Genomic DNA, 24,721 nt, shown 5'->3' with positions numbered 1-24,721 from the left:
GGTTGTGATGGGAGGTGATCTAAATTGGACCCTAGATCCCCGCCAGGACAATTCTAAAAAGATTTCCTGCAGGCCGGAGAAGGAGCATAGGAGAATGAGGCGCGCCCTGCTTGACCACCAGCTGATTGATACATGGAGACTGATACATCCTACTGAGATAGATTACTCCTTTTTCTCACATCCACATCAGACATATTCCAGAATTGATTACTTGTTTCTGAGCCACCGGCATTTACACCTCCTTTCTGATGCCTCTATAGGACAGATTGTGTGGTCAGATCATGCCCCAGTTAACCTCACTTTACGCTTGCCTCCCAATACACCGCCAATGGTCCTGGCGTTTTAACGACACTTTCCTGCAGGATGCAGATTGTAGGTCCCGAATCGACAGCGCTTTAGATTCTTATATTTGTACCAACGATTTAGATGACATTTCCAAAGTCTCAGTCTGGGAAGCTCACAAATGTGTCATTAGGGGGGTTTGTGTTCAGATAGGATCCTTCCGCAAAAAGCAGAGGGAGAAACTTCGGGGTGATTTACTGTCTAAGATACAATCTCTCGAGCTCCTACACAAAAAATCCCAAACCCCACAACATTATGCCGATCTCGAAGCTGCTAGGGCAGATCTGAATAAGTTACTCTCTGATAGAGTCAAGTTTTCTTATCGGAAGTGCCGTAGCAGATACTACCAATGGGGCAATAAACCTGGGAAATTACTAGCCAAAGCACTTAGAGAACAACGTGCTCTTACTTTTATTCATACCATTAAAAATAGTCACGGCCAATCCCAACACCAGACACCCCACATCGCTAGGGCCTTTAGGGCATATTATTCCACTCTGTATAACCTCTCTGGCCCGACCGGAAGAATTGACAAGTTGTCCCATCAAACAGCCATAGCTGACTACTTACGGGCCTTAGACTTCCCCACGCTAACCACAAAAGAAGTAGAAGATCTTGATGCCCCGTTTTCTACTGAGGAGGTTCAGAAAGCTATTGAATCCTCTCCCAATGGTAAGAGTCCCGGCCCTGACGGATATACTATTGCCTATTACAAAGCTTTTAAGGAGAAATTAGTCCCTATACTCACGAGAGCCTTTAACACCATATCAGATCAATCGCCTTTCTCCCCACAATCTCTCGAAGCCCATATTGCAGTTCTACCCAAGGAGGGTAAAGACCCCAGTCTTTGCTCCAGTTACCGGCCAATCTCACTATTAAATATAGACATAAAACTTTTCGCCAAACTGATTGCTAACCGCCTTAAACTATTATTACCTGGTCTGATACATGGAGATCAAGCTGGATTTGTATTAGGCCGAGAAGCTAGGGATAATACCTCTAAAGTGCTCAACATGATTCACTATGCCGGTCAGCTTTCATCCCCATCAATTATACTGTCGACCGATGCCGAAAAAGCATTTGACAGAGTAGACTGGGACTTTCTGACTGGTATACTGAAGCATCTGGGGCTTGGTAACGCCTGTCTTCACAGAATCCTTTCCCTTTATACCTCCCCGTCCGCCAAAATTAGGATTAATGGCTCCCTTTCTGATTCCTTTCCAATCTCCAATGGCACGCGACAGGGCTGCCCGCTATCCCCATTGCTCTTTGTCCTTTGCATGGAAACATTAGCCCGCAGCATTAGGGCTAACCCGAGTATTTCGGGTTTGTTGGTAAAAGGGACCGAATACAAACTGGCTTTATATGCCGACGATCTACTCGCTATAATCACAAATCCGGTCACCTCTTTGCCAAACTTGATGGTAGAATTTGAGAAGTTTGGAGCCCTCTCTAACTTCAAAATAAATTATTCCAAATCTATTGCCATGAATTTAACTACTCCTCCTGCTATAGTAGAGGGCCTGAAACATGCCTTCCCTTTCACCTGGCATGATCACAAATTAAAATATTTGGGGGTGTTACTGACCAACGATTTATCCAAATTGTTCTCCCTAAATTTTAACCCCTTATTGGCTAGGCTTCGCCTAGACTTCCTGAAATGGAAGAAACTAAGACTGTCCTGGTTCGGCAGGATTAACGTTGTCAAAATGAATGCCCTCCCTAGGATACTATTTTTTCTCCAGACCCTTCCGATACACATCCCCCTGCTTTGGCTCCGAGACGTCCAGAATCTTATTCGCGCGTTTGTATGGGGTTGTAAGACACCCAGGTTTAAACACGACATTTTGTTTAGGAGAAAACATCAAGGGGGACAGCAACTCCCACATATTCCTAACTACTACCACGCGGTACATTTGAATAGGATTCTGGAATGGACGCGTGCCAAAGACCGCAAACAATGGGTCCTACTGGAGGAGGGCTGTCTCCCACATTATATTGAAATTGCACCTTGGCTTCCTACCCTCCCGAGGGTTTCACACCCCACGGTATCCCCCACGCTCAAATTATGGGCCAAGCTGAGATCCCAGAGCCATATATCCTCCAAATGGTCCCCCCTAACCTCCCTTCTCTATAACTCCGAGTTTGCCCCTGGCTTTCAAGGGACTGCTTTCGCTCCATGGGCGGAAGCCGGGATTTTTAGAGTAGGTCAGCTGGTGAGCTCGGGCAGGGTGCGCTCTTTTTCAGATGTTCAATCTTCTTGGAACCTACATAGTGCTGAGTTTTGGAGGTTCCTGCAGGCTCATCATTTCATATCATCTTCTAAGAACCTCTCTGACATAACTAGGGAGCTCACCGGGTTTGAAAAACTATGCACCTCTCCCAGTTCTCCCACACATACTATCTCACAAATCTATGCGCTTATCATGGACAACTTTTTCCTGCAACCTCCTACCTTTTTGGCTTCCTGGGAGAAGGAATTATCGGGGCAACCTACGCAGATTAACTGGGACTCCGTATTTAGGAGCGCCCAGGCGAGTTCACTATGCTTATCGACATTAGAGACCCTCTATAAACTTATATATAGGTGGTATAGGACTCCTCGTGTTCTCAATAAAATGTTTCCCTCTCTCTCGAATCTGTGTTGGAGATGCAAAAACGCCCCAGGGAGTTTTATACATATTTGGTGGGACTGCCCTCTTATAACTCCATTTTGGGCAGAGGTATTTAAATGCACCGAACAGATAGTGGGAGATGAGATCCCGAAAGACCCAGGTTTTTGGCTCCTCAATCACACCCCCGCAGGAACACACTCCTACAAACATTCCCTGTTGAGACATCTTAGCAACGCAGCTAAAGCGGTTGTTCCAATCCTTTGGAGATCTACCTCTCCACCCTCGATTAAATTGTGGTTCACAAAGGTTGATTACTTTTTAGATATGGAAGACCTTGTCTCCTTCTCATCTGGGAAAACAGTTGATTTTATCGCTATTTGGTTTCCCTGGTACGACTTTAAGGACACACCGTTGTATCGGTCCTACATGGTGATATAACCCTCCTCATAATCAGAAACATGCTCATATTTATACCCATATTCATACGCATATCCATATTCCGACAACGATGTCTCTATAACATGGCTCGGACCCATAATTGGTGGAGACCACCCCTCCGCCCCCCAAGTAGTCTGTCCCTATGGCGCAGACTCTCACTCCTGACTCTACCCATCCTAATTTTCCCTCTCTTCTCCCCTCGCCTTCTTCTCTTCTCTCTCTTTTTCCTCTTTCCCATTTCCCTATGCTGTTTTGTTAAAATGTTCCTCCTTTATAAGTTCTGATGTTGTAAGTAAAGCAGACAAGATATTTTTCTACTATGGGCGCTCTTTGTGTAGCGTACTGTCATATAGGTTATGTGATGTTTTTGTTCCCCCTCTTTTATGGAAAAGTATTGCTGTAATGTTTTGTCTGCTGCTTTAACCAATAAAAAACAGTTTATACAAAAAAAGGATGGTAGAAGACCAGTACCTCACGTGGAAGATGGTGATGTTATTGGCCCTGGCTTCTGCTAGGCGTGTCTCAGAATTGGAGGCCTTATCGTGTAAAAGTCCATACTTGGTCTTTTATGAAGACAGAGCAGAGCTCCGGACTAAGCAGCAGTTCCTGCCGAAGGTTGTGGTTTCGTCAGGTTCTGGCACCTCTGCCTCTCCGGAGGCATTGGATGCTGTGCGAGCTTGAAGATCTACGTCAAGGGGACGGCTCGGTTCCGAAAAAGGATTCCCTGTTTGTGGTTTATGATGCGCAGAAATAGGGTTACCCTGCTTCTAAGCAGTCCATTGCTCGTTGGATTAGGCTGACTATCCAACAAGCCTATGTGTCGGCAGCCTTTCCCATTCCGCAGTCTCTGAAGGCCCACTCTACAAGATCGGTGGGGTCTTCATGGGCGGCTGCCCGTGGAGTCTCGGCTTTGCAACTATGCCAAGCTGCTACCTAGTCGGGGAAGAACACCTTTGTGAAGTTCTACAGGTTTGATACCCTGGCCAAAGAGGATACCCAATTTGGGCAGGCGGTGCTGCAGACGTCTCCGCACATTCCCGCCCGTTCTGGAAGCTTTGGGATGTCCCCGTTGTACTAAGACCCCAAAATCCCTTATGGATGCTAGAGAAAATCCTTTTCTCGTAGTCCATAAGGGATACTGGGCACCCGCGTCAGTGTGTTGACTTGTCTGCAGGTTTTTCTTTTGTAAAAGTTTACCTGTTCAGCTGTTGCTGTTGTTGTTACCAGCTGTTGCTGGTCATTTATGTTGTGGTGTGCAGGTGTAAATCTCACCACTCGCTATTGCTCTGTTCCTTCCTTCTCTCAAGTATATCCATTCACCTTTGGGCATAGTTTTATCTAGACTGGCTGTAGGAGGAGGCATATAGGGGAGGAGCCAGCACACCCAGTTGAAGAAATTTAAAGTGCACCGGCTCCTTTGGACCCCATCTATACCCCATCGTACTATGACCCCAGTATCCCTTATGGACTATGAAAAAAGGATTTACTGGTAGGTAATTAAAATCCTATTTTCTGCATGGTGTGCCTCCCTTAATTATTTTTCGTGCAGAAGGGATGGTATTATGGACTAAGCCATCATTCTTGCCTAAGAAAGTGTCCAAGTTTCACATGAAAAGACATTGGTCCTAATTGTGACATTGGGCCTAATTCAGACCTGATTGCTGCTGTGCGTTTTCGTACAGCAGCCGATCAGGTCTGAACTGGGCATGCGCCGGCGCTGCTGTGCCGATGGCCATCTCAGCCCTGCGATCGCCTCTGCCTGATTGACAGGCAGTTGCTGGGCGTTGGGCCGCCATTTTGTGGGTGCGGTGAACGCAGGTGTGCCCGGACCGTGCGGGGGGCGAGCTGCTGCGTGGCATCACACGCAGCCGCTGCGACCCGGACAGCGACGAGTAGCTCGTCAAGTACAAAAGCATTGCTGCTGTGCGATGCTTTTGTACTTGTGTGGCGGGGCAGAGCCAGACATGCAGGGCGGACTAGCCCTGTGCTGGGCGTCCCCCCGCATGTCTGAGTAACTGATCGTAGCTACGATCAAGTCTGAATTAGGCCCATTGTTCTATCCTCTTTCTCGGGTTCTTCTTCCTCTTCTTCTGATTCCTTGCTCAATCACTTAGAGGTGGTGAAGGCATTATGGATTTACTTTAATAGTATCTCGGTCTTCCACCATTCTGATTCTCTTTTAGTGCTGACGCATACTCCTAAGCATGGTTGGCCAGCCTCCACGTGTTCTGTTGCCAGAAAGTGACACCATCTATTCATCAGGCATATTTGTCCTCTTATGTACCGGTTCCTACTTCATTCAAAGAACATTCAATATGGGCGGTTGAGGCTTCCTGGGCGGTTCAGCCTGGTGCTTTGGTGGAACAGTTGTGCAAAGCGGCATCCTGGTCTGTGCATGCATGCACAAAGTTTTATCGTTTTCATGCTTTTAGTTATGCCAACCATTAGGCTTGCCCATTGTGCAGCTGCTGGAAGAGCATCTTCCATCAGCAGCCAATCTCAGAGTCACATTCCGGCCCCTCTGCATCATTGTTTCCTCCCCCAGTGCCTGCTGCACAGCCAATCACTGCTGCTGCTGCTGGGGAAATGTAAAAGCCGCCCTCTGCTTTCCTGTGTACACCCGGCAGCTGCAGAGAGGAGCAGCCACTGGAAAAATATAAAGTCGCGATGGTCCTCTCATAGATGTCCGATATATTGGCCATCAATATTTATTAAAATGTTTACTTTTTAATTTTTTGGATAAAATTGTGTTTGCATATGTTTTAAGTGGTTAATATATTCTCACTTCTGTGTAAAATGATTGTGCTCCGTCTGTATGTCCGTTCTTGTGTTTGTCCTGTAGATCTAATAACACGGTACCTGGTGCAGGATATAGTTTGGGAATCTCGCTATACAGTAGTTTTAGATCCTGCTAATTGCACATTATTTCCTATTGCACCCAATGCTTTTACCATCCCCGTTTCTGATTAATTGTTTTATTATAGGAACAGCAACATTTACGTTACCAAAGAGGGACTTGGACCTGAAAACCAGGACACATAGCGCACCCAGCTATACTGTCCGTAGAAAATACGGTAAAAGGCTATTAATGCAAAATATGACGCATTATGCAACATGAACTAAAGAGTCGGTGTGAAAACTACCTTGTTTGGTGATCAGTAATTTTTTAACCACTTAACTGGCTAATATTATTTTTCTGTCAGCCACTAGGGGACACTGGCAGAACTTCAAGACTGTTGGGTGATGATGGCGGCTTATTGGGAGCTGGCTCTTTAAATAATCTAAAAAGTGAAACAGGCTCCTCCTCCTCTATCCCCCATCATCCTTCAGTTTTAAATTTGTGCCGAGGGAGCTGGTCACAACTTACTGAGCTCCAGCTCAGCTTACATATTTTACTTAATTTTAATTTACTTTCTTTATTATTTTAAAGGACTTAGTTTCCCTAGACCTCAGGAGACCCTTCACCACTTAGAATGAGAAGTGGGGTCCAGGTCCAGCATCAGCAGCAAAAAACAGCGCTTAACAGAGAAGCACTGATTTTCCACAGAGCACTGACTGAGCCCTCCTGGTGAGTGCTCATTCCTCCAGTGCCCACGCTCAGTGGCTGTGTCTCCCCTCCCCCCTGCTCCGGCACGGTGGAGCTCTGCACTGCTAGTGAGAGATCCCCATTTCTAATAGCGACTGGCTGTCCCCGCTGCTAGCGTGCAGTTCGCGCCCGCACTGCACAGTCAGATGTCTGGGGCACGGTGGCCGCGTTGAGCGTCAGGGTCCCCGCTGCTGACGGCTGAAGACGGTCCCGCTGCGCTGCGAGCAGGGAATCAGATGGCCGCGGTGAGCCGCTGCACAGCGAGGAGGGACTCGGATGTCCGCGGTGAGCGGCAGCATGTGGCGCCTGTACATGGGCTGAGTGACCTAGTGCGCAGCATGTCTGAATTTCATAGTGCAATGAAAACTTTCAAGATGGCGCTACTAGATGGGGGGCGGAGTTGGCGGGATTTCAGGCTGTCAATCATACTAAAGGAGCTCTTCTCAGCTAGTCATTGCTATACCTCCCTCTATCCTTCTGATATCTCTCTCTCAGTCTCTATTATTGAGAATGCTGCTGTTAATTGTTTGAGCATCTACGCTGTCTATCACAATGGCAGGCAAGGGACCAGCGAACAAGGCGACATAGTCTATTTGTCTGTGCTAAGTGTAACAAAAAAGCTCACACAGATAACTCCTCCTTATGTGAAGCATGTGCTTCAGAGGTTACATTAGTTAATCCGTCCCAAGATGCTGATTTCCCCCCTGGGCGGTAGCGCTCACAGGAACCATTTCTCAATTACATTCTGAGTTGGCTGCTTTACAGCAGGCTCGTGAGATAGTTATGGATTTTCCTCAAAATGATGTGCCCTCTATTGCTACGGAACCGGCCTGGGTAGCAGGACTAACCAAGTCAGTTGAGGGCCTCATAAAACGCTTGGATAAACAGCCACAGGCAGTGTCTAAGGCTAAGAAGGTTCCAGTACCATTACTTCTGCAGTCCAATGAATCATGAGAAGAACTTCTCTCTCCAGACAAAGCTAAAGAAGATGAACAGGAGTTGGGAGAGATTACTGACGCGGACGAGGAATTTTCTCCGGAATCTTCCCAAGGGGTTGAACCTCTGATTGTAGCAATAAAACAGGTTTTGAACATCTCCGAAGCTACGGCACCGAATTCACCAGATATGGCTTTATTTGGTAGAAAACAGCGTTCATCAGTCACTTATCCTTTTTCAAAAAAGCTTGATGATCAACTGACAGAGGCATGGAAAAACCCAGACAAACGTTTTCAGATGCCTAAGAGATTCCTCAGTATTTATCCGTTTCCATCGTCCATGACGGATAAGTGGGAAAAGTCACCTCGGGTGGACTCCTCTCTCTCCAGACTGGCAAAGAAGACCTGTTCTGGGTGCAACTTCTTTGAAAGACCCGTCTGAGCGGAAACTGGACACCATTCTGAAATCCAATTATTCGGCAGCAGATGTATCCCTTCGACCAGCCTTGGTGAGCTCTTGGGTAAACAAAGCAGTGGAGCATTGGGCCCCAAAGTTAATTACGGATTTACAGAATGGAGTTCCGGTACAGGAAATATCCTAGCGGAACACATTAAGGAGTCTGCTGTATATTTAGGGGAAGCAGCTAGAGATGTCGGCCAAGTGAATTAGAGAATCTCAGCTTCTACTATTACTGCCAGAATAGTCCTTTGGCTAAGGTCATGGCAGGTAGATAGGGAGTCCAAGAGAGCGGCGGAGGCACTGCCGTTTACAGGTGACATTCTGTTTGGAAAAGAGCTGGATATGTTAATTTCGCAAGCTACGGGGGGTAAATCTACTTTTTTACCGACCCTTCCACCACCGCCTAAACACTCTTATTCCGGAGTATCCTTTCGGTCCTTTCGCCCCACCCAATATTTTAGAGGACGTAGCAGAAATTCATCCTTGCGAGGCAGAGGTCGCGGCAAACAGCCAGTCGTTGCTCGTCGGCAAGACCCCAAGCCTGCAGAAAAGTCAGTGGCATGACAGTCTCCCTTCCCACCGGGGCACAAATTCGGTGGGAGTGCGGCTTCGAAATTTTCAAACTGCCTGGTTCAAAATATCTGACAATGCATGGATTCGCAATATCTTTTCCCGAGGGTACAACTTAGATTGCAAAGTTTTACCGCCAAAGAAGTATTTTACGACAAGTCTTCCAATTCTTCTGGAACAACGGTTAGCCCTTCAAGGTGCAATAAAGAACTTAGTGGAATCGGCAGTATTAATGCCGATTCCACCGCTTCAGTGCAAAAAAGGTTAGTATTCCAATCTTTTTGTAGTTCCAAAGCCAGACGGCATGGTAAGACCTATCCTGAACCTAAAATAATTTTCTAACTTATTATCGGTTCAAGATGGAGTCTCTCAACTCAGTGATTTCGAGCCTGGAACCCAGGGAGTTCATGATATCTCTGGACATCAAGGATGCATATCTACACATCGTGATCTGGAAACCTCACCAAGCGTTTCTCAGATTCGCTATTCAACAAGATAATTTTCAGTTCAGAGCCTTACCATTCAGACTGTCCACGGCACCCAGGGTGTTTACCAAGGTCATGTCGGTGATGATTGTTCACCTCAGGTCATTAAGATGACCTCCTCCTCAAGGCTCCATCCGATCTCATTCTCCAGGAGCATGCTCTATTAACATACAGTGTGTTGGTAGAGCACGGATGGATAATCAATTTTTGAAAGTCCAACTTGCAACCGTCACAGCAAATCCAGTTTTTCAGTGTGATCTTGGACACCAACGTACAGAAAGTTTTTCTGCCACAAGACAAGGCTCTGAGTATACAGAATTGGTCCAAGCTGTTCTCAGGCCACGACTGGCATCGATCCAGGAGCATGCTCTATTAACATACAGTGTGTTGGTAGAGCACGGATGGATAATCAATTTTTGAAAGTCCAACTTGCAACCGTCACAGCAAATCCAGTTTTTCGGTGTGATCTTGGACACCAACGTACAGAAAGTTTTTCTGCCACAAGACAAGGCTCTGAGTATACAGAAGTTGGTCCAAGCTGTTCTCAGGCCACGACTGGCATCGATCCATTTATGCATTCGATTGCTTGAGAAAATGGTAGCTGAGTTCGGAACTCTGGAGTTCAGGCGTTTGCATTCACGGCCTTTCCAGCTGGACCTGCTACATCAGGGATGGGGAACCTTCAGCCCTCCAGCTGTTGTTTAACCACACATACCAGCATGCCTTGCTACAGTTTTGCTATTTGCCCATGCTAAAACGGTTTCAGGGCATGCTGGGATGTGTAGTTCAATACCAGCTGGAGGGCCGAAGGTTCCCCATCCCTGTCCTACATCAATGGTCGGGGTCGCATCTCCACCTTCAACAGTTGGTTTGTCTATCTCAAGAGACACGACTGTCGCTTCTTTGGTGGCTCCAGTTGCACAATCTCACTGCGGGCAGGCGTTTTGGAGTATGGAACTGAACTTTCCTACCAACAGATGCCAGCCACAGGGGATGGGGAGCTGTTGTGTTGGACTTTCATTTTCAGGGCTGCTGGTCTCATCACTGTTGCCAATAAATGTGTTGGAACTGAGAGCGATCTACAATGCGCTTATTCAAGCCACCCACATTCTTCGATCCAAGGCGGTAAAGGTTCAATCAGCCAAAGGGACTGCCATAGCGTACATAAACAAACTGGGAGGAACTCAGTCGCCAAGCGATGCGAGAGGTGACATGCATTCTCCAATGGGCAGAACGCAACGCTGTAATTCTCTCAGCAGTATTCATTCCGGGAGTGGACAATTGGGAAGCAGACTACCTCAGCCGTCAGGATCTACATCCAGGAGAATGGGCACTTCACTCAGAGGTGTTCGCTGCCCTGACATGGAGCTGGGGGTGTCCAGAGGTGGATCTTATGGCGTCCCGCCTCAATCATCAGCTTCCTCGATACATCTCCAGAACATGGCATCCTCAAGCAGAAGCTATAGACGCTCTAGCCGTGCTTTGGCCATACGACCTGGTATACGCGTTTCCTCCATTCCCTCTATTATCTTGAATTCCCAAGAGAATCAAATGGGAGGCAATCACGGTGATTTTGGTGGCACCAGATTGGCCTCGGAGAGCTTGGTTTTCAGACCGGCGTCTTCTGCTAGCGGACGATCCTTGGCCTCTCCCTCTGCATCCGGATCTACTCCAACAAGGGCCTTTCGTACATCCAGATTTACCACGGCTACGTTTAAAGGGATGGCTCTTGAGGCAGACATCTTAAAACGCAAGGGGATTCCGGAATGTGTTATTCCCACTATGTTGCGTGCACGAAAACCTGTGACGGCAGCCCATTACCATCGCATCTGGCAGTCTTGTATCTCTTGCTGTGACCGAAAAGGGTTTCAATCAGAGTCCTTTCGTCTCTCAAAGTTCTTGCTCTTTCTTCAGGCAGGTTTAGATTCCGAACTTCGTCTAGGATCCCTAAAAGTTCAGGTGTCTGCCTTATCGATTTTCTTTCAAAAACGCCTGGGGCTTCTACCGGATGGGCAAACTTTTCCTACAAGGTGTCCTATGGGTACAGCCTTTGTTTGTTCCTCCTACAGCTCCCTGGGATTTAAATCTGGTGCTGGATTATCTTCAGTCACCCTGTTTTGAACCCTTGGAAGAAGCAGATCTTAAATATCTCACTTGGAAGACTGTTTTTCTACAGGCCATAGCCTCAGCCCGGAGCGTGTCTGAATTAAGTGCTTTGTCTTGTAAGCCTCCCTACTTGATATTTCATCCTGATAGGGCAGAGTTGAGAACACATGCTTCCTTTCTTCCCAAGGTCATGTCGACCTTTCATATCAATCAGCCTATTGTGGTACCGTCCTTGCAAGAGGATTCTGGGATATCTTCTTCTCTGGATGTAGTGAGAACGTTGAAGACCTACGTGGAACGTACAGCTCCGTTGCGAAAGACTGATGCTTTGTTCGTTCTCTATGATCTTCCACATAGAGGGTGGCCTGCTACTAAGCAAAGCTGGATTCGGGTGACTATTCATCAGGCCTATATAAATACCTCCATTATCCATTGCTGCCCATTCGACACGCTCAGTTCATTCTTCGTGGGCCGCTAGTAGGGGAGCTACCACGACTCAACTCTGTAGAGCAGCCACTTGGTCCAGTATTCATACGTTTGCCAAGTTCTACAAGTTTGATACTTTTGCGGCTTCATCTTCACGGTTTGGCCGTCTCATTTTGCAAGTTCCTCAGTGATCTCCCGCCCAGGGGGGAAACTATGGGACGTCCCCACAGTCTTGAAGTTGTGCCAGTGTCCCCTAGTGGCTGAGAGAAAAAGGAAGATTTTGGTACTTACCGATAAATCCCTTTTTCGGAAGCCATAGGGCACACTGGCCGCCCGCCCGTCATTGTTCTCTTGCCTTACTTGTTGTTCTGTTGTGTTTAATTGTTATATGCTCTCTTCCCTCGTATAGTTTCTGTTCTCTTCTTCCCGTCTCCTCTCGGCTAATTCATAGCCGGGGGATGATGGGGGATAGAGCCTGTTTCACTTTTTAGATTATTTAAAGTGCCAGCTCCAATAAGCCACCATCATCACCCCACAGTCTTGAAGTTGTGCCAGTGTCCCCTATGGCTTCTGAAAAGGGGATTTATCGGTAAGTACCAAAATCTTCCTTTTTCAAAAATATTCCCAAAATTTATTTTTATTTTTTTATGATCAAATTATGTAAATTATAGTTATTTAAACCTGATTCAATATATATATAACAAAAATGCAGAATCAACTTGAAATAACCGTTTACATAATGTGATGATTAATAAAAATAAATTGACGATTTTTGGACAGTTTTTAAAAATAAGTAGTAGTTTCACCCCAATGGCTTCCATGAGTCCTAAATAATGGAGATTCCTGTCCTTGTATCTGTGCCTATTATAATTTATAATATCTACTTTATTATTGAATACAGCCCAGTAATTTAATGTTTACAAATGTAAGGGCCCCAGGAGACCAATTCTGCTCCTGAAACTTGCTATTCCTATTAATCTCTATTAACAGTAGTTTCATGTAATAGACAAGAACAGCCACACGCCTCTCTATATACACTCTCTGCAGATCCCTCTCTACCAGGAGACCGCCTATCCCAGATCACACGCCGGGGAATGCTGGCCGGAAGGAACAGGACAAACATCCAAAGTAAAACTCCAAAACCAATCCTTAAAACCACAGCAAGACAGTTTATGTCACCCCGTCATGGTATGAGAAACAACGTAATATGTTAATGTTTTCCATGTATACTTGTTTGTGTATATTATGCAGATTACTTGTTTTATGTGTATTCTTCAATTATAATCTGTTTGTTATAGTATCTTGTTTGATGTAGTCCTTGCGTTCCGTCTGTCACTCACTGTGCTGGTGTCTGGTGACACTTATTGTCTGGATAAGATAGTGCTACAGTCTGCATTGTCTCTTCTCCTGTACAGATAGGGGCAGCAACGGAAGCAACCCTCAGCCACACGATGGGGACTTCCAGCTAGAAGATGCCTACGAAAGGGACATTGTGAGTCCCTGGGAAATCCCAGATGAAATCAACAGGATATTAAACAGCAGTAGAAACTCCATCCAGTCACAGGTACCAATCTGATACATAGTAGATGACAATCTCAAGAGTTACACAGCTAGCTGGTAATGATTGCTATGGGGTCTATTCAATTCATTTCCGACGGAAAGGATCCGACAATGCAGTATTCAATTTGCGGCCAAATCCAACTCGACAATGTCAATCCGACTTTTTTTAAAGTCGGATTGACATTGTCAAAAACGGGGCTAAAAGCTGTCGGATTTGGCCGCAAATCCGACAAAACACGTGGATCCGCAGCTAATCCGCCGATCCACATGTTTTCAGACAAGTCGGAATTGCCGACCTGTCGGAAAAACGACAGCCCAGTTGAATAGGTTGTAACACTATTCGACCTAAAAAAGTCGGAAACTGCCGTCAAGAATTCTTTGCTGCGGCCGCTATCAGTTATGGAGGTATGGAGATATCTGCTGTGGTTCCTCTATGGTACATTTGGGGAATGTTTAATATTTGCAGCTATACATTTTTGGGGAATACCCTACAAATAATATTTGATAAATAGACCCATAAATAAGGCTACTGCCAATATGATGTCGAACAGACTCTGCCTGACACCTATAATGTGACAGAGAGGGATCTTGGCCTCCCTCTCATCTGTCCTCTTTTACATGTGAACGTCTCCTCTAACTGCCGCTCTTTAATCCCTTGGGGTGCAAAAGTAAAGGGATGTCCATGAGTCATTTTATAGAGCCGGACTGGCTGATGTTCTTAGCCTGGACTCCCCTATGCTGTTTCTCTGCTTTCCTGTACACAGGGAGTCCTCCGTTGCTCTGCAATCACCTTTGCTCTGGGTGTCCGGTGAAGGAGTGTGGGGAACTATATTTGGCTTGGATCCACATGTCTTTAGTTTACTCTGCTAGGTATTTGGGCTTATAACCTCTGATTGCTGGATAAGGGTTCTGCACCTTACCTGAGAGTGGGAAATAGCATCCCAGTGGATATTTTTCCTCCGTCTCTATTGAATCAGGAATTTACTGCAGCTCGGTGGGTTCCTCATGAGCATTGCAGGCTGTTCCGGCTCAAAACCTGTCCTCATTCTCTGCCCTGACGGAGGCAGCTTCCTAGTGCCCCCCTGAGCTGGCATGAGTCTCTGGGTTCGGGATGTTGTGGGGGCGGGATGTAGGTATCGGTATTGTGACCAGTGGTCTCCTGACCTCCGGTCACATAACTACATCCCATCTCTATGTTGTGCTCTCACAGCTCGGCAGGTGGCACATACTGGGTCACAGTGTTATTCCAGACCTCGCGGGTCCGGGCATTCTCTGAGTGGGACTATCTCCTCTTTCATGCAGTTGTGGTCTTATCTGTAACTACAGTTACACAGTATACTTGCTGTATAGCTTGGCACATTAGCCTCTATGCTGCCTCTGGTGGGGTAAATAGGTTTCCGTAATCTACCTTAATCTCCTAGGGTTCCTCCAGTAGCACACAATGTACATGGGGCATGGTCCCAATGGTCAGGACAGTGATGGTTACTCATGAACGGTAATCTACACCTGTCGCCTCTGCTAGTGCCCAGCTGGACTGTCGCCTTCAGCTTCTGTGTGTATTAGATTATAGCTCCCAGCAGTCCTGACTGGAAAGTCTGGACCTCAAGGGGCCTTCTGTATTAAGACCACTTGTCATACATAAAATCATGTGGAAACGACAGTATCTGCCTGGTCTGCAATATCCTAATGCCGGGGATTTCACAGACATATCTTGCAATTAGCGCTTCAGTCCTCATTATTTTCAAAGACCAATGTGTCAGTCACAGGGTCAACGTCTTATCGAAAGCAATGTCCCTACACATTTTTAACACATAATGAGGAAAATCATGTTAGAAATCATTATTCCTGCCACAATGAGTATTGTTAAGTTATTAAAACATAGGGGCCTTAGGGGGATATGTACTAAGCAGTGAAAAGTGTGGAGAAGAGAGCCAGTAGAGAAGTTGCCCATGGCAACCAATCAGCATTGAAGTAACATTTAGAATTTGCATACTTTAAAATTATACAGAGCAGCTGATTGGTTGCCATGGGCAACTTCTCCACTGGCTCACTTCTCCACGATTATCACTGCTTAGTACATGTCCTCCTTAATCACAGGCACAGATTGCCCATTGCTCAATCTCACCAAACCACCCCTTCCCCCCTATTTATCTATTTTTAACCAATCACACACATGGACAATTGGGTATGTGTCACCATCTTTTAATTTTTCTCATTTAATTTTGCTTTTTCTCTTACGTCCTAGAGGATGCTGGGACTCCAAAAGGACCATGGGGGTATAGACGGGATCCGCAGGAGCTTGGGCACACCAAAAAGACTTTGACTGGGTGTGAACTGGCTCCTCCCTCTATGCCCCTCCCCCAGACCTCAGTTAGACTTTGTGCCCAGGAGTGACTGGACACACACTAGGGGAGCTCTACTGAGTTTCTCTAGAAAGACTTTTGTTAGGCTTTTTATTTTCAGTGAGACCTGCTTGCTACAGGCTCCCTGCAGCGTGGGAGTGAGGGGAGAGAAGTCAGACCTACTTCTCCTTAGTTAAAGGCTCTGCTTCTCGGCTACTGGACACCATTAGCTCCAGAGGGTTCGATCACTTGGTTCGCCTAGCTGTATGTTCCCGGAGCCACGCCGTCACCCCCCTCACAGAAGCCAGAAGAAAGAAGCCGGGTGAGTATTAGAAGAACCGAAGACATCAGACGGCAGAAGACTTCAGTAACGGTACAGCGCAGCGGTAGCGCTGCGCTCCATGCTCCCACACACACTTCACCAACGGCACTCACAGGGTGCAGGGCGCTGGGGGGGAGCGCCCTGGGCCGCAGTTACTGGGGTCAGAGGACTGGCAAAAAAAGAAATATACGGTGCCCGGGCACCGTATAGATTACCCCCGCCAGTATAATAAATTTCAAATTGAGCGGTCTACAGCGCGCCGGGAAGGGGAGGGGCTTAGTCGCACACTGCTCACCAGCGCCATTTTCTCTCTCTCCACAGTGCTGCAGAGACGCTGGCCTGAACCTCCAAGTTTCCTCAAGTAAAAAGGGGGCAAAACGGAGGGGGGGCACATAAAATTTGGTGCTTTTATCTTATTTAGACAGCGCTAGACACATATATTATCTCTTTTAGTATATGGGCGCTGGGGTGTGAGCTGGCATACTCCCCTGTGTTTCTCTCTACAGGCTTCCCTGTGGGTCTGTCCCCTTGTTTTTGGCCGGTGTGGGTGTGTCGGTACTGCGTGTCGACATGTCTGAGGCTGAGTGTTCCTCCCCGGAGGAAGCTACTGGGGGCGCAGAGAGGGATTTGGATATGACTCTGTCGGCACAGCCGACTGCTGATTGGGTGACTATGCTGAGTACACTGAATGCAAATGTGGCTTTATTGTCTAAGAGGCTTGATAAATCTGATTCGCAGACACAAACATGGAGGAAATCCATGGAGGATGCTTTGTCTCAGGTACAGACCACCTCAGGGTCACAAAAGCGTTCTTTTACCCAGATGGCAGACACAGATATTGACACGGACTCTGATTCCGATGTCGATTTCAATGAGGCTTCTTTACATCCAAGGGTTGTTAGGAGTATTCAGTACATGATTGTAGCTATCAAATCCAAGCTCGGAAAGGTATTCCCGGGAAAGTCATTCCCACTCTCCTTAAAGCTAGGAAGGAGGTTACGGCAAAACATTATCACCGTATTTGGAGAAAGTATGTGTCGTGGTGTGAAACCAAAGCAGCTTCTGCGGAGGAGTTTCATTTGGGTCGTTTCCTCCATTTTTTGCAGGCAGGCGTGGATGCAGGCCTGAAATTGTGTTCCATCACAGTGCAGATTTCGGCTTTATCTATTTTCTTTCAAAAAGAATTGGCCGTCCTTCCCGAGGTTCAGACTTTCGTGAAGGGAGTGCTGCATATCCATCCTCCATTTGTGCCGCCTGTGGCGCCGTGGGATCTTGAAGTGGTGTTGCAGTTTCTTATGTCTCACTGGTTTGAACCTTTGCGTAAGGTTGAGTTAAAGTTTCTCACTTGGAAAGTGGTCATGCTTTTGGCTCTGGTGTCTGCCAGACGAGTGTCCGAGTTGGCGGCTTTGTCTCACAAGAGCCCATATTTGATCTTTCATTCGGATAGAGCGGAATTGAGGACTCGTCAACAATTTCTGCCGAAGGTGCTTTCTTCGTTTCACATAAACCAACCTATTGTGGTACCTGTGGCTACGGATGCTGTGGCAGTCCCAAAATCTCTTGATGTTGTAAGAGCTTTGAAAATTGATGTCGCCAGAATGGCTCTTGCCAGGAAAACAGAGGCTCTGTTTGTCCTGTATGCTTCCAACAAGATTGGAAATCCTGCTTCTAAGAAAACTATTGCACGCTGGATTTGTAATACGATTCAGCAAGCTCATTCTTCGGCTGAGCTACCGTTGCCGAAGTCAGTAAAGGCCCATTCTACCAGGAAGGTGGGCTCATCTTGGGCGGCTGCCCGAGGGGTCTCGGCACTTCAACTTTGCCGAGCAGCTACGTGGTCGGGTTCAAACACTTTTGCTAAGTTCTACAAGTTTGATACCCTGGCTGATGAGGACCTCATGTTTGCTCAATCGGTGCTGCAGAGTCGTCCGCACTCTCTCCGCCCGCTCTGGAGCTTTGGTATAGACCCCATGGTCCTTTTGGAGTCCCCAGCATCCTCTAGGACGTAAAAGAAAATAGGATTTTAAAACCTACCGGTAAATCCTTTTTCCTAGTCCGTAGAGGATGCTGGGCGCCCATCCCAGTGCGTACTGTTACTTGCAGTTGTGTTGATACTGGTTATTTTTGGTTACACGTGGGTTGTGTATCAGTTATATTCAGCTTGTTGCTGTTGGTTCATACTGTTATCTGGTTTCCTGCTACTCCGGTTGTACGGTATGTTTGTGGTGTGGGCTGGTATGTTTCTCGCCCTTAGTTTAACAAAAATCCTTTCCTTTAAATGTCCGTCTCTCCTGGGCACAGTTCCTATAACTGAGGTCTGGGGGAGGGGCATAGAGGGAGGAGCCAGTTCACACCCAGTCAAAGTCTTTTTGGTGTGCCCAAGCTCCTGCGGATCCCGTCTATACCCCCATGGTCCTTTTGGAGTCCCCAGCATCCTCTACGGACTAGGAGAAAAGGATTTACCGGTAGGTATTAAAATCCTATTTTTACTGTTTTCTGGCTGCAGTGTGTTCCCATGATTCTGCACCAGCAATTCTCTATCTGTTAGTGGACACTAAAGGTGAAGGGACTGGGAAATAGAGCACCATTGGTTTGATGTATGCCCTCTCCCTGATTATAGTGTCTAGCGATACATGCTGATTTACAGTGGCAGTGAGTGCGCAGGGGATGGCGGCAGCCCCCTTATGCCCCCTATACTGTCACGTAAGGGGCTCTCCTATAGGGGGAGCCCTCTAGGCACCAACTTAGCTCACCTAGGAATTATTAGTCCTCCCTTAGTTATGGAGCAGCTGGGGTTGGATAGACAGAAGTTACTTTTTCATTTAAGATGTGTGATTTACCATGGTACATATTACAATGATTTGTGCTCCCTTAATAGGGGTCATTACTGAATGGAAGTGGTGCTTCCCGCAATGTTCTTCTGGACAATGCCTCTGACAGCACGGGCAGCATTCTCAGCAAGCTGGACTGGAAGGCGATAGAAGACATGGTGACCGGCGCCGGCAGTCTGTGACAGCGCCCAGTACAGACCTGTAACAGAGCCACAGTACGGCACATCCTGGGCTTGCATACATGTTTCCTGGTGCAGTCTTCAGTCGTGTTAGATCCCAGTGAACTGTGACTGATGCATTCTGGCTAATGTGCAGCGCCATCCTAGCGCTGATTTGTGTCCTGCGCGTGATAGATTTTACAAAGGAAATTAACGTTTTATTTTTCTAAAGAAGCATTTCATTGTTTAAAATGTACAATATTGTTTTTTATTTATAAAAAGTGATTTGTTATTCGTATTATTTTGTACTTTTGAAAGTTCACTGTGCGTTGTTGTCAAATAAAATGGAACCTGTTGTATGGATTTACACTATCCTCTCCGGGCCGCAGTGTATGCATTGCACAAATGTTGTTATGCCTTTATTGTACCATATATAATGAGTACAGTATGTGTGTGTTTGGGGCTGAGATTACTATGTATTCTGCATGATATAAGGTGCTATTCCTTCTGTCTCCTTCCGGAGTAGGGGGCACATGCAGTAGGTTTTGTGTTACCCCTAACTCATCCCGTTCTTCTAATCCTCCGTTCTTTTTTTAGTGTCCTGCATTTGAAGTTGTCTTTTGCCTTTACATACATAGATTTTTTTTTTTAACCTTTCACTTCTATTTTAATTTCTCTAACGTCCTAGTGGATGCTGGGGACTCCGTCAGGACCATGGGGAATAGCGGCTCCGCAGGAGACAGGGCACAAAATTAAGCTTTTAGGATCACATGGTGTGTACTGGCTCCTCCCCCTATGACCCTCCTCCAAGCCTCAGTTAGGTTTTTGTGCCCGGCCGAGAAGGGTGCAATCTAGGTGGCTCTCTTAAAGAGTTACTTAGAAAAAGTTTTTAGGTTCTTTATTTTCAGTGAGTCCTGCTGGCAACAGGCTCACTGCATCGAGGGACTTAGGGGAGAGATTTTCAACTCACCTGCGTGCAGGATGGATTGGATTCTTAGGCTACTGGACATAGCTCCAGAGGGAGTCGGAACACAGGGCTCGTTAAGTGGACTCAGGCCTCAGGCATACGTTAAGTGGACACTTGACTAAGGAGTGTAAGGATTGGTCAGCCTTTACTGCAGTGTCCGCCACATAGATTCAGAGAAGTGAATTTAACCACTTAACTGGATAACAGTTTAAAAAAAAAAAAAACCACCCAGAAATTGTAGTTTTTTGCTAAAAACATTGATGGTCAATATATTGCACCATTGATGGTCAATATATTGCACCATTGATGATCTGACCATCACGATTCTACAGTATTCCAGTGACTGCAGCGCAGCCATTGGGTGCATGGGGAAGTGAGGGCTGCTAATCTCTGCAGCCTTGGGGTGGGGTGCTGCCAGATGCCCGATCAGCAGTGATCAGCTGCACATTCTCTTCCGGCAGCCGCACAGTGGGCATCAGATGCGACCATGTCAGGAAAAGCCCAGCCTCCTGTGGTCGCATCTGATGAGACCACGCCAGGCAAGTGGTTAAGTACGGAAAATACTCCTGTCATTTATCCTATCTGGGGGACATTGCAAAGCTGCCCTTAGGGGAGGGTATGTTCAAACGAAATTGTGCACCAACATGAGTTATGAGCACCATATGAAGCCGACTAGGTAGCGTCCATCAAGCAGGATAGCAAATCGCAAAATTAACAGGCATAGGAGCCATCTCCAGAAATCATACCCCCCTGCAAATAAATATGAATCCTATCCTTGTGCATGCACGTGAAAGTAGAAGAAGGCAAGTAGCCTTTAATAAAAGAGCCAATCCATGACATATATATGATACACAGCACATTAGCTGAAAAATACCATGTCTCGAGACGGGAGCTAGCCCCAGTAAAGGTCATCTACAGATCCCAGGTCATCTACAACCTAGAAACAACTGTACAGGAACAAAAACAAACAAACCTTTGATGCAGTACAAGCTGGATCTCAGGAACATTCAGACATGGTAGCATACAAGGCCGTCCAAAGCAAATGGGAAAGGACACACTAGCCAAGTGTAGAACTTAAGCTCGCAAGGCAATTAACACGAATAGCAGAATCTGCAACGCGAATAAAAGGCTGCAAATATGCCCCCTAAGAAGGACTTTAGATGGCTCCAAAATAAATAAGAATTGTGAATACATGTGCATTCTCTCTAACCGATGACCAAAAATCAGACCACAGAACTGGCTTGTTAGACATATCACATACTACTCAGAAACCTAAGATATTTAGGTAGCCAGTGTGGATTCCATAGAAATAATGTGGACAGAGAATCAGTAGAGGCATAGGGCTTGTGTTCTGACATAAAAATGACTAATGGCCCGTAACAGTATTCTGACAGTACCCATACTTAGGACTGCAAGTGAGTACCACATATGAGTACATGTCATGGAGAGCCCCTGAGCCTCAGCCAGTATTCCACATAATACCGAACCACTATGGAGTAAGATATTACTCAAACCAAGAACATGGAGAGCTTATTGAGACAGGTCAGATTAGGTAGCACGACAATATTTAAACACCATTAAGGTGGCTATTCAAATGTGCCGGGTGCCCCCTGCTAGGCCTCTATACGAATTGGTGTCTATCGGAGCTAAGTAATATTGCGCCGATCAGACGCGCATTAGCCGCGGCAGACACATTTTTTCTTGCAGCTTCCGGAGGAGCAAGAAAAAAATGTGTGATAAGTCTTAGACGCCAAACAAAAAGTTTCGACAGGTTTAGCTGCTTTGTGTAGCTAAACCTGGAGCTTTCAGGCACGTTAAATGCTAATGGGCGTTGGATCAGCGCAACAATTGAATAGTTTAGATAGATGCCCATTCAGATATACACACCCAGCAGGGGGTGCACGGCACAATTGAATCGCTCCCCCTTAGAGTCTAGAGACAAACCTATAAGGCAGGAATTCAGTGTTCAGTCTGACATGGAAAAAGTATTGCCACAGAACGTGAAAACCGGCGAGTCAGCCCTCATTATTTCTCTGTCATCTGGGGGACGCTGCACACTTACTGATGGGTTAGAGTGGGTAAGGAGTTTGGCACAGAACCTATAGAAAACTAACTCCTCCCCCTCTAACCCCTCCCATCTCCAGCCTGACCAACAAGTACCTCAGTTTTAGGTTTGTGCCTGTGGAGTACAGACACAGATTTTTTTTTTTTGCCTATAGCTTTTAGTTAGGTTTTTGTTGTTATATGAGGTACTTAGTCCCTGTACATAGGTGGCAGGTACAACTACAGTGGGCTTAGCTAGAGTAGGATGCAAAATCCCACAGAAATATGCCTCTGGCTTGTCCCCATACTCCGGTCACTGGGGCTTTCTATCCGGACAGGATCCGAGGAGGCACGGTTCAGGTAGGACAACCACTTTCTGCCTTGGCAGCATTGGGCTGTTCCTTATGTTGTGCGGCTTTTCAGTGTTTCTCCCTCTCTGCCCCCCCCTCCCCTTGGGGGTGAGCTGCGGCGCTGTGTAGATGAATTTTTACTGCTGCCTTTTAACAGGGCAGCGGGCTTGTGTACAGGCGGTGCGGGAGTGAAGCCTTCCCGCTGGCTGCCAGACAGTCAGTGATGATCGCGGCCCTTTTACTGAAGGGGAACCGCGGGCTGCTAGTTATGATGGCGCGGTCCTTTTCCTGAAGGGCATTTTTACAGCGGCGGTGAAACGGAAGGGGAAGAAAACAGTTCCCGCCTTCCTAGTCCCGCGCACACATCCGCCCTCTATGTGGGAGGTCTGAAGCTCCAGGTGCCATCTTCATTTTTTTTTTTTCTTTTATTGGAGCAAATGTATTCAAACTGTACATAGTTCAAAAATAAGTCTTACAGTATAACAGCGTTACATGTAGGTCTAGGAACCTAGTGAGATAGTGTTTTAACACAGCATAGAAAATTTTGTGATAGCGTATTATAGAAAAGAATAGCAAAAGACATATGGTAATCACAAGTTAAATGAAAAACATATTGCTCCAGACTACTCCTTTTCCTCTTAATTTTCCAAACCAAAATGGGAAGAGCATGAGCTACGGCCGTAGCCCATGGTCATAAGATAAACTACAACAGAAATACAAACTACCTATGTAGTGGAAACTATGTTGCAAAATAAGAATATAAGTTAAATATTCGGTTGCGCTCATCAGTCAAACAGTACTGCAACTTGAAACTGAAACTATGGAGTAAGCAGCATATAAACCATCTTTGCGCCATAACCAATAGGGATTCTAGTCAACTAAGAGCATGGTTAAAGTCATAAAGGTATGTCTAGTATGAGGAAGACGATAAGGGTTATGGGTAAGTAACCACCTCCTCATGTAACAGCCCCAAAAGGACCTAGAAATTGCGGCAAAATAAAAACTGCGAGAGATGACATGAGTTCCAAATATAGTGTACACAGATCAATCAATGAGTGCTGGTGTGACCAATATGAAGCCGTCACCAATAGGATCTCCGTGAGGCAGTGTGGGGCTGGTACCACAAAAACAATATGTGTTGTAGTGTTTAAAGGCAGCCTAGAGGAGGTGAATCCACTGAACCGTACAGAGGAAATGGCCACCCCAACCACATCCGTGGGCTCAGAAGGAACCAACCCATCTCTGAGAGTAGGATCAGTGGGATCATCAATCTCTGAGTCATCCTGTGACAAGATAGGTGCTTCCATACTGTGAGAGCAATCAACCAAGGAAGTTCGTTCCCGATCAAAAACAGACAAAACATCACAAATTTTTTTCTCTAGGTAAGGTATGAGGTGCCGGGACACCTCCTCAGCCAACCGGGCAGCGAAAACAATGGTCTCAGACATTATGTAAGTTTGACAAGTGCCAAGATACACTGGTGATTGATGTGAGTGGGGAGTATACACAAGTAAAAAAGCAATATCAAAACAATATGAATAGAGGGCACAGCAGAAAGAACAGTGCACCAAATGTGTCAAAGCAATGCAGCATATATCTACTAGTAATATATAGTACAGCAGCCGAACGCATGAAAATAGGACGACACTGTGGGCTGCAAATCTGTAAATACCCGGGTAACAGAACTAAAATTACAATCTGATGCAGGAAGTAAAAATAAGCACAAGTCCTGTAGCACCTTTCTCTGCAGAGTCTTCAAAGAAGGCAATCATATACAGGAGCCCAAGAGAAGGGACAAATGAAAACAACAAAGAAAGGTATAGCAGAAGCGGAGATGGGAAGGGGGGAGGGGCGCAGAGACAAAGACAGTAGAAGGGGAGGGGGGGAGAACGAGAATGAAAGAAAGTAAACAAAAAAGACAATAAGAGGGGGGCAGCACTTCGACAGTCAGGTTCACCAGCCAGTCACTTCACCACCGATAATATGGCATTTGAGTCAACAGTGCACACAAAGTCTCGAAGGTAAATGCAGTATTTAGTTAAGCCAGAGAGAGAACCTCGCGCAACTGTGATCCTCGTATTTCCGCCAGTTCCAACGTCCACTCACGAAGACACGGACAGCAGCTCCAGTGGGCTCAGCGCTCTCTGTAGGGAAAGCTCTAGCAGCAAGGGTGAGCGCACAGCCT

At 46.4% G+C, this 24,721-nt stretch overlaps 1 protein-coding gene across 6 annotated transcripts in view; it reads left to right on the top strand.

Moving 5' to 3' along the window:
- Window positions 1–19,573, top strand: part of CPLANE1 (ciliogenesis and planar polarity effector complex subunit 1) — a 250,462-nt gene extending 230,889 nt beyond the window's left edge. For all 6 annotated transcript variants that reach the window (XM_063961138.1, XM_063961144.1, XM_063961157.1 and 3 more), the window contains 4 exons: window positions 6,380–6,469; window positions 13,011–13,151; window positions 13,379–13,527; window positions 19,066–19,573. In XM_063961138.1, coding sequence (XP_063817208.1) covers window positions 6,380–6,469; window positions 13,011–13,151; window positions 13,379–13,527; window positions 19,066–19,200 — 515 coding nt within the window. In that variant the 3' untranslated portion in view covers window positions 19,201–19,573. The remainder of the gene's footprint in view (window positions 1–6,379; window positions 6,470–13,010; window positions 13,152–13,378; window positions 13,528–19,065) is intronic.
- Window positions 19,574–24,721: the final 5,148 nt, after the last annotated feature.

The sequence above is a fragment of the Pseudophryne corroboree genome, chromosome 1 (genome assembly GCF_028390025.1).
Source record: "Pseudophryne corroboree isolate aPseCor3 chromosome 1, aPseCor3.hap2, whole genome shotgun sequence".
In the NCBI taxonomy this organism is placed as follows: Eukaryota; Metazoa; Chordata; class Amphibia; order Anura; family Myobatrachidae; genus Pseudophryne; species Pseudophryne corroboree.
The sequence above is the reverse complement of the archived record's forward strand: the minus strand, read 5'-3'. Positions and strand labels throughout refer to the sequence as shown.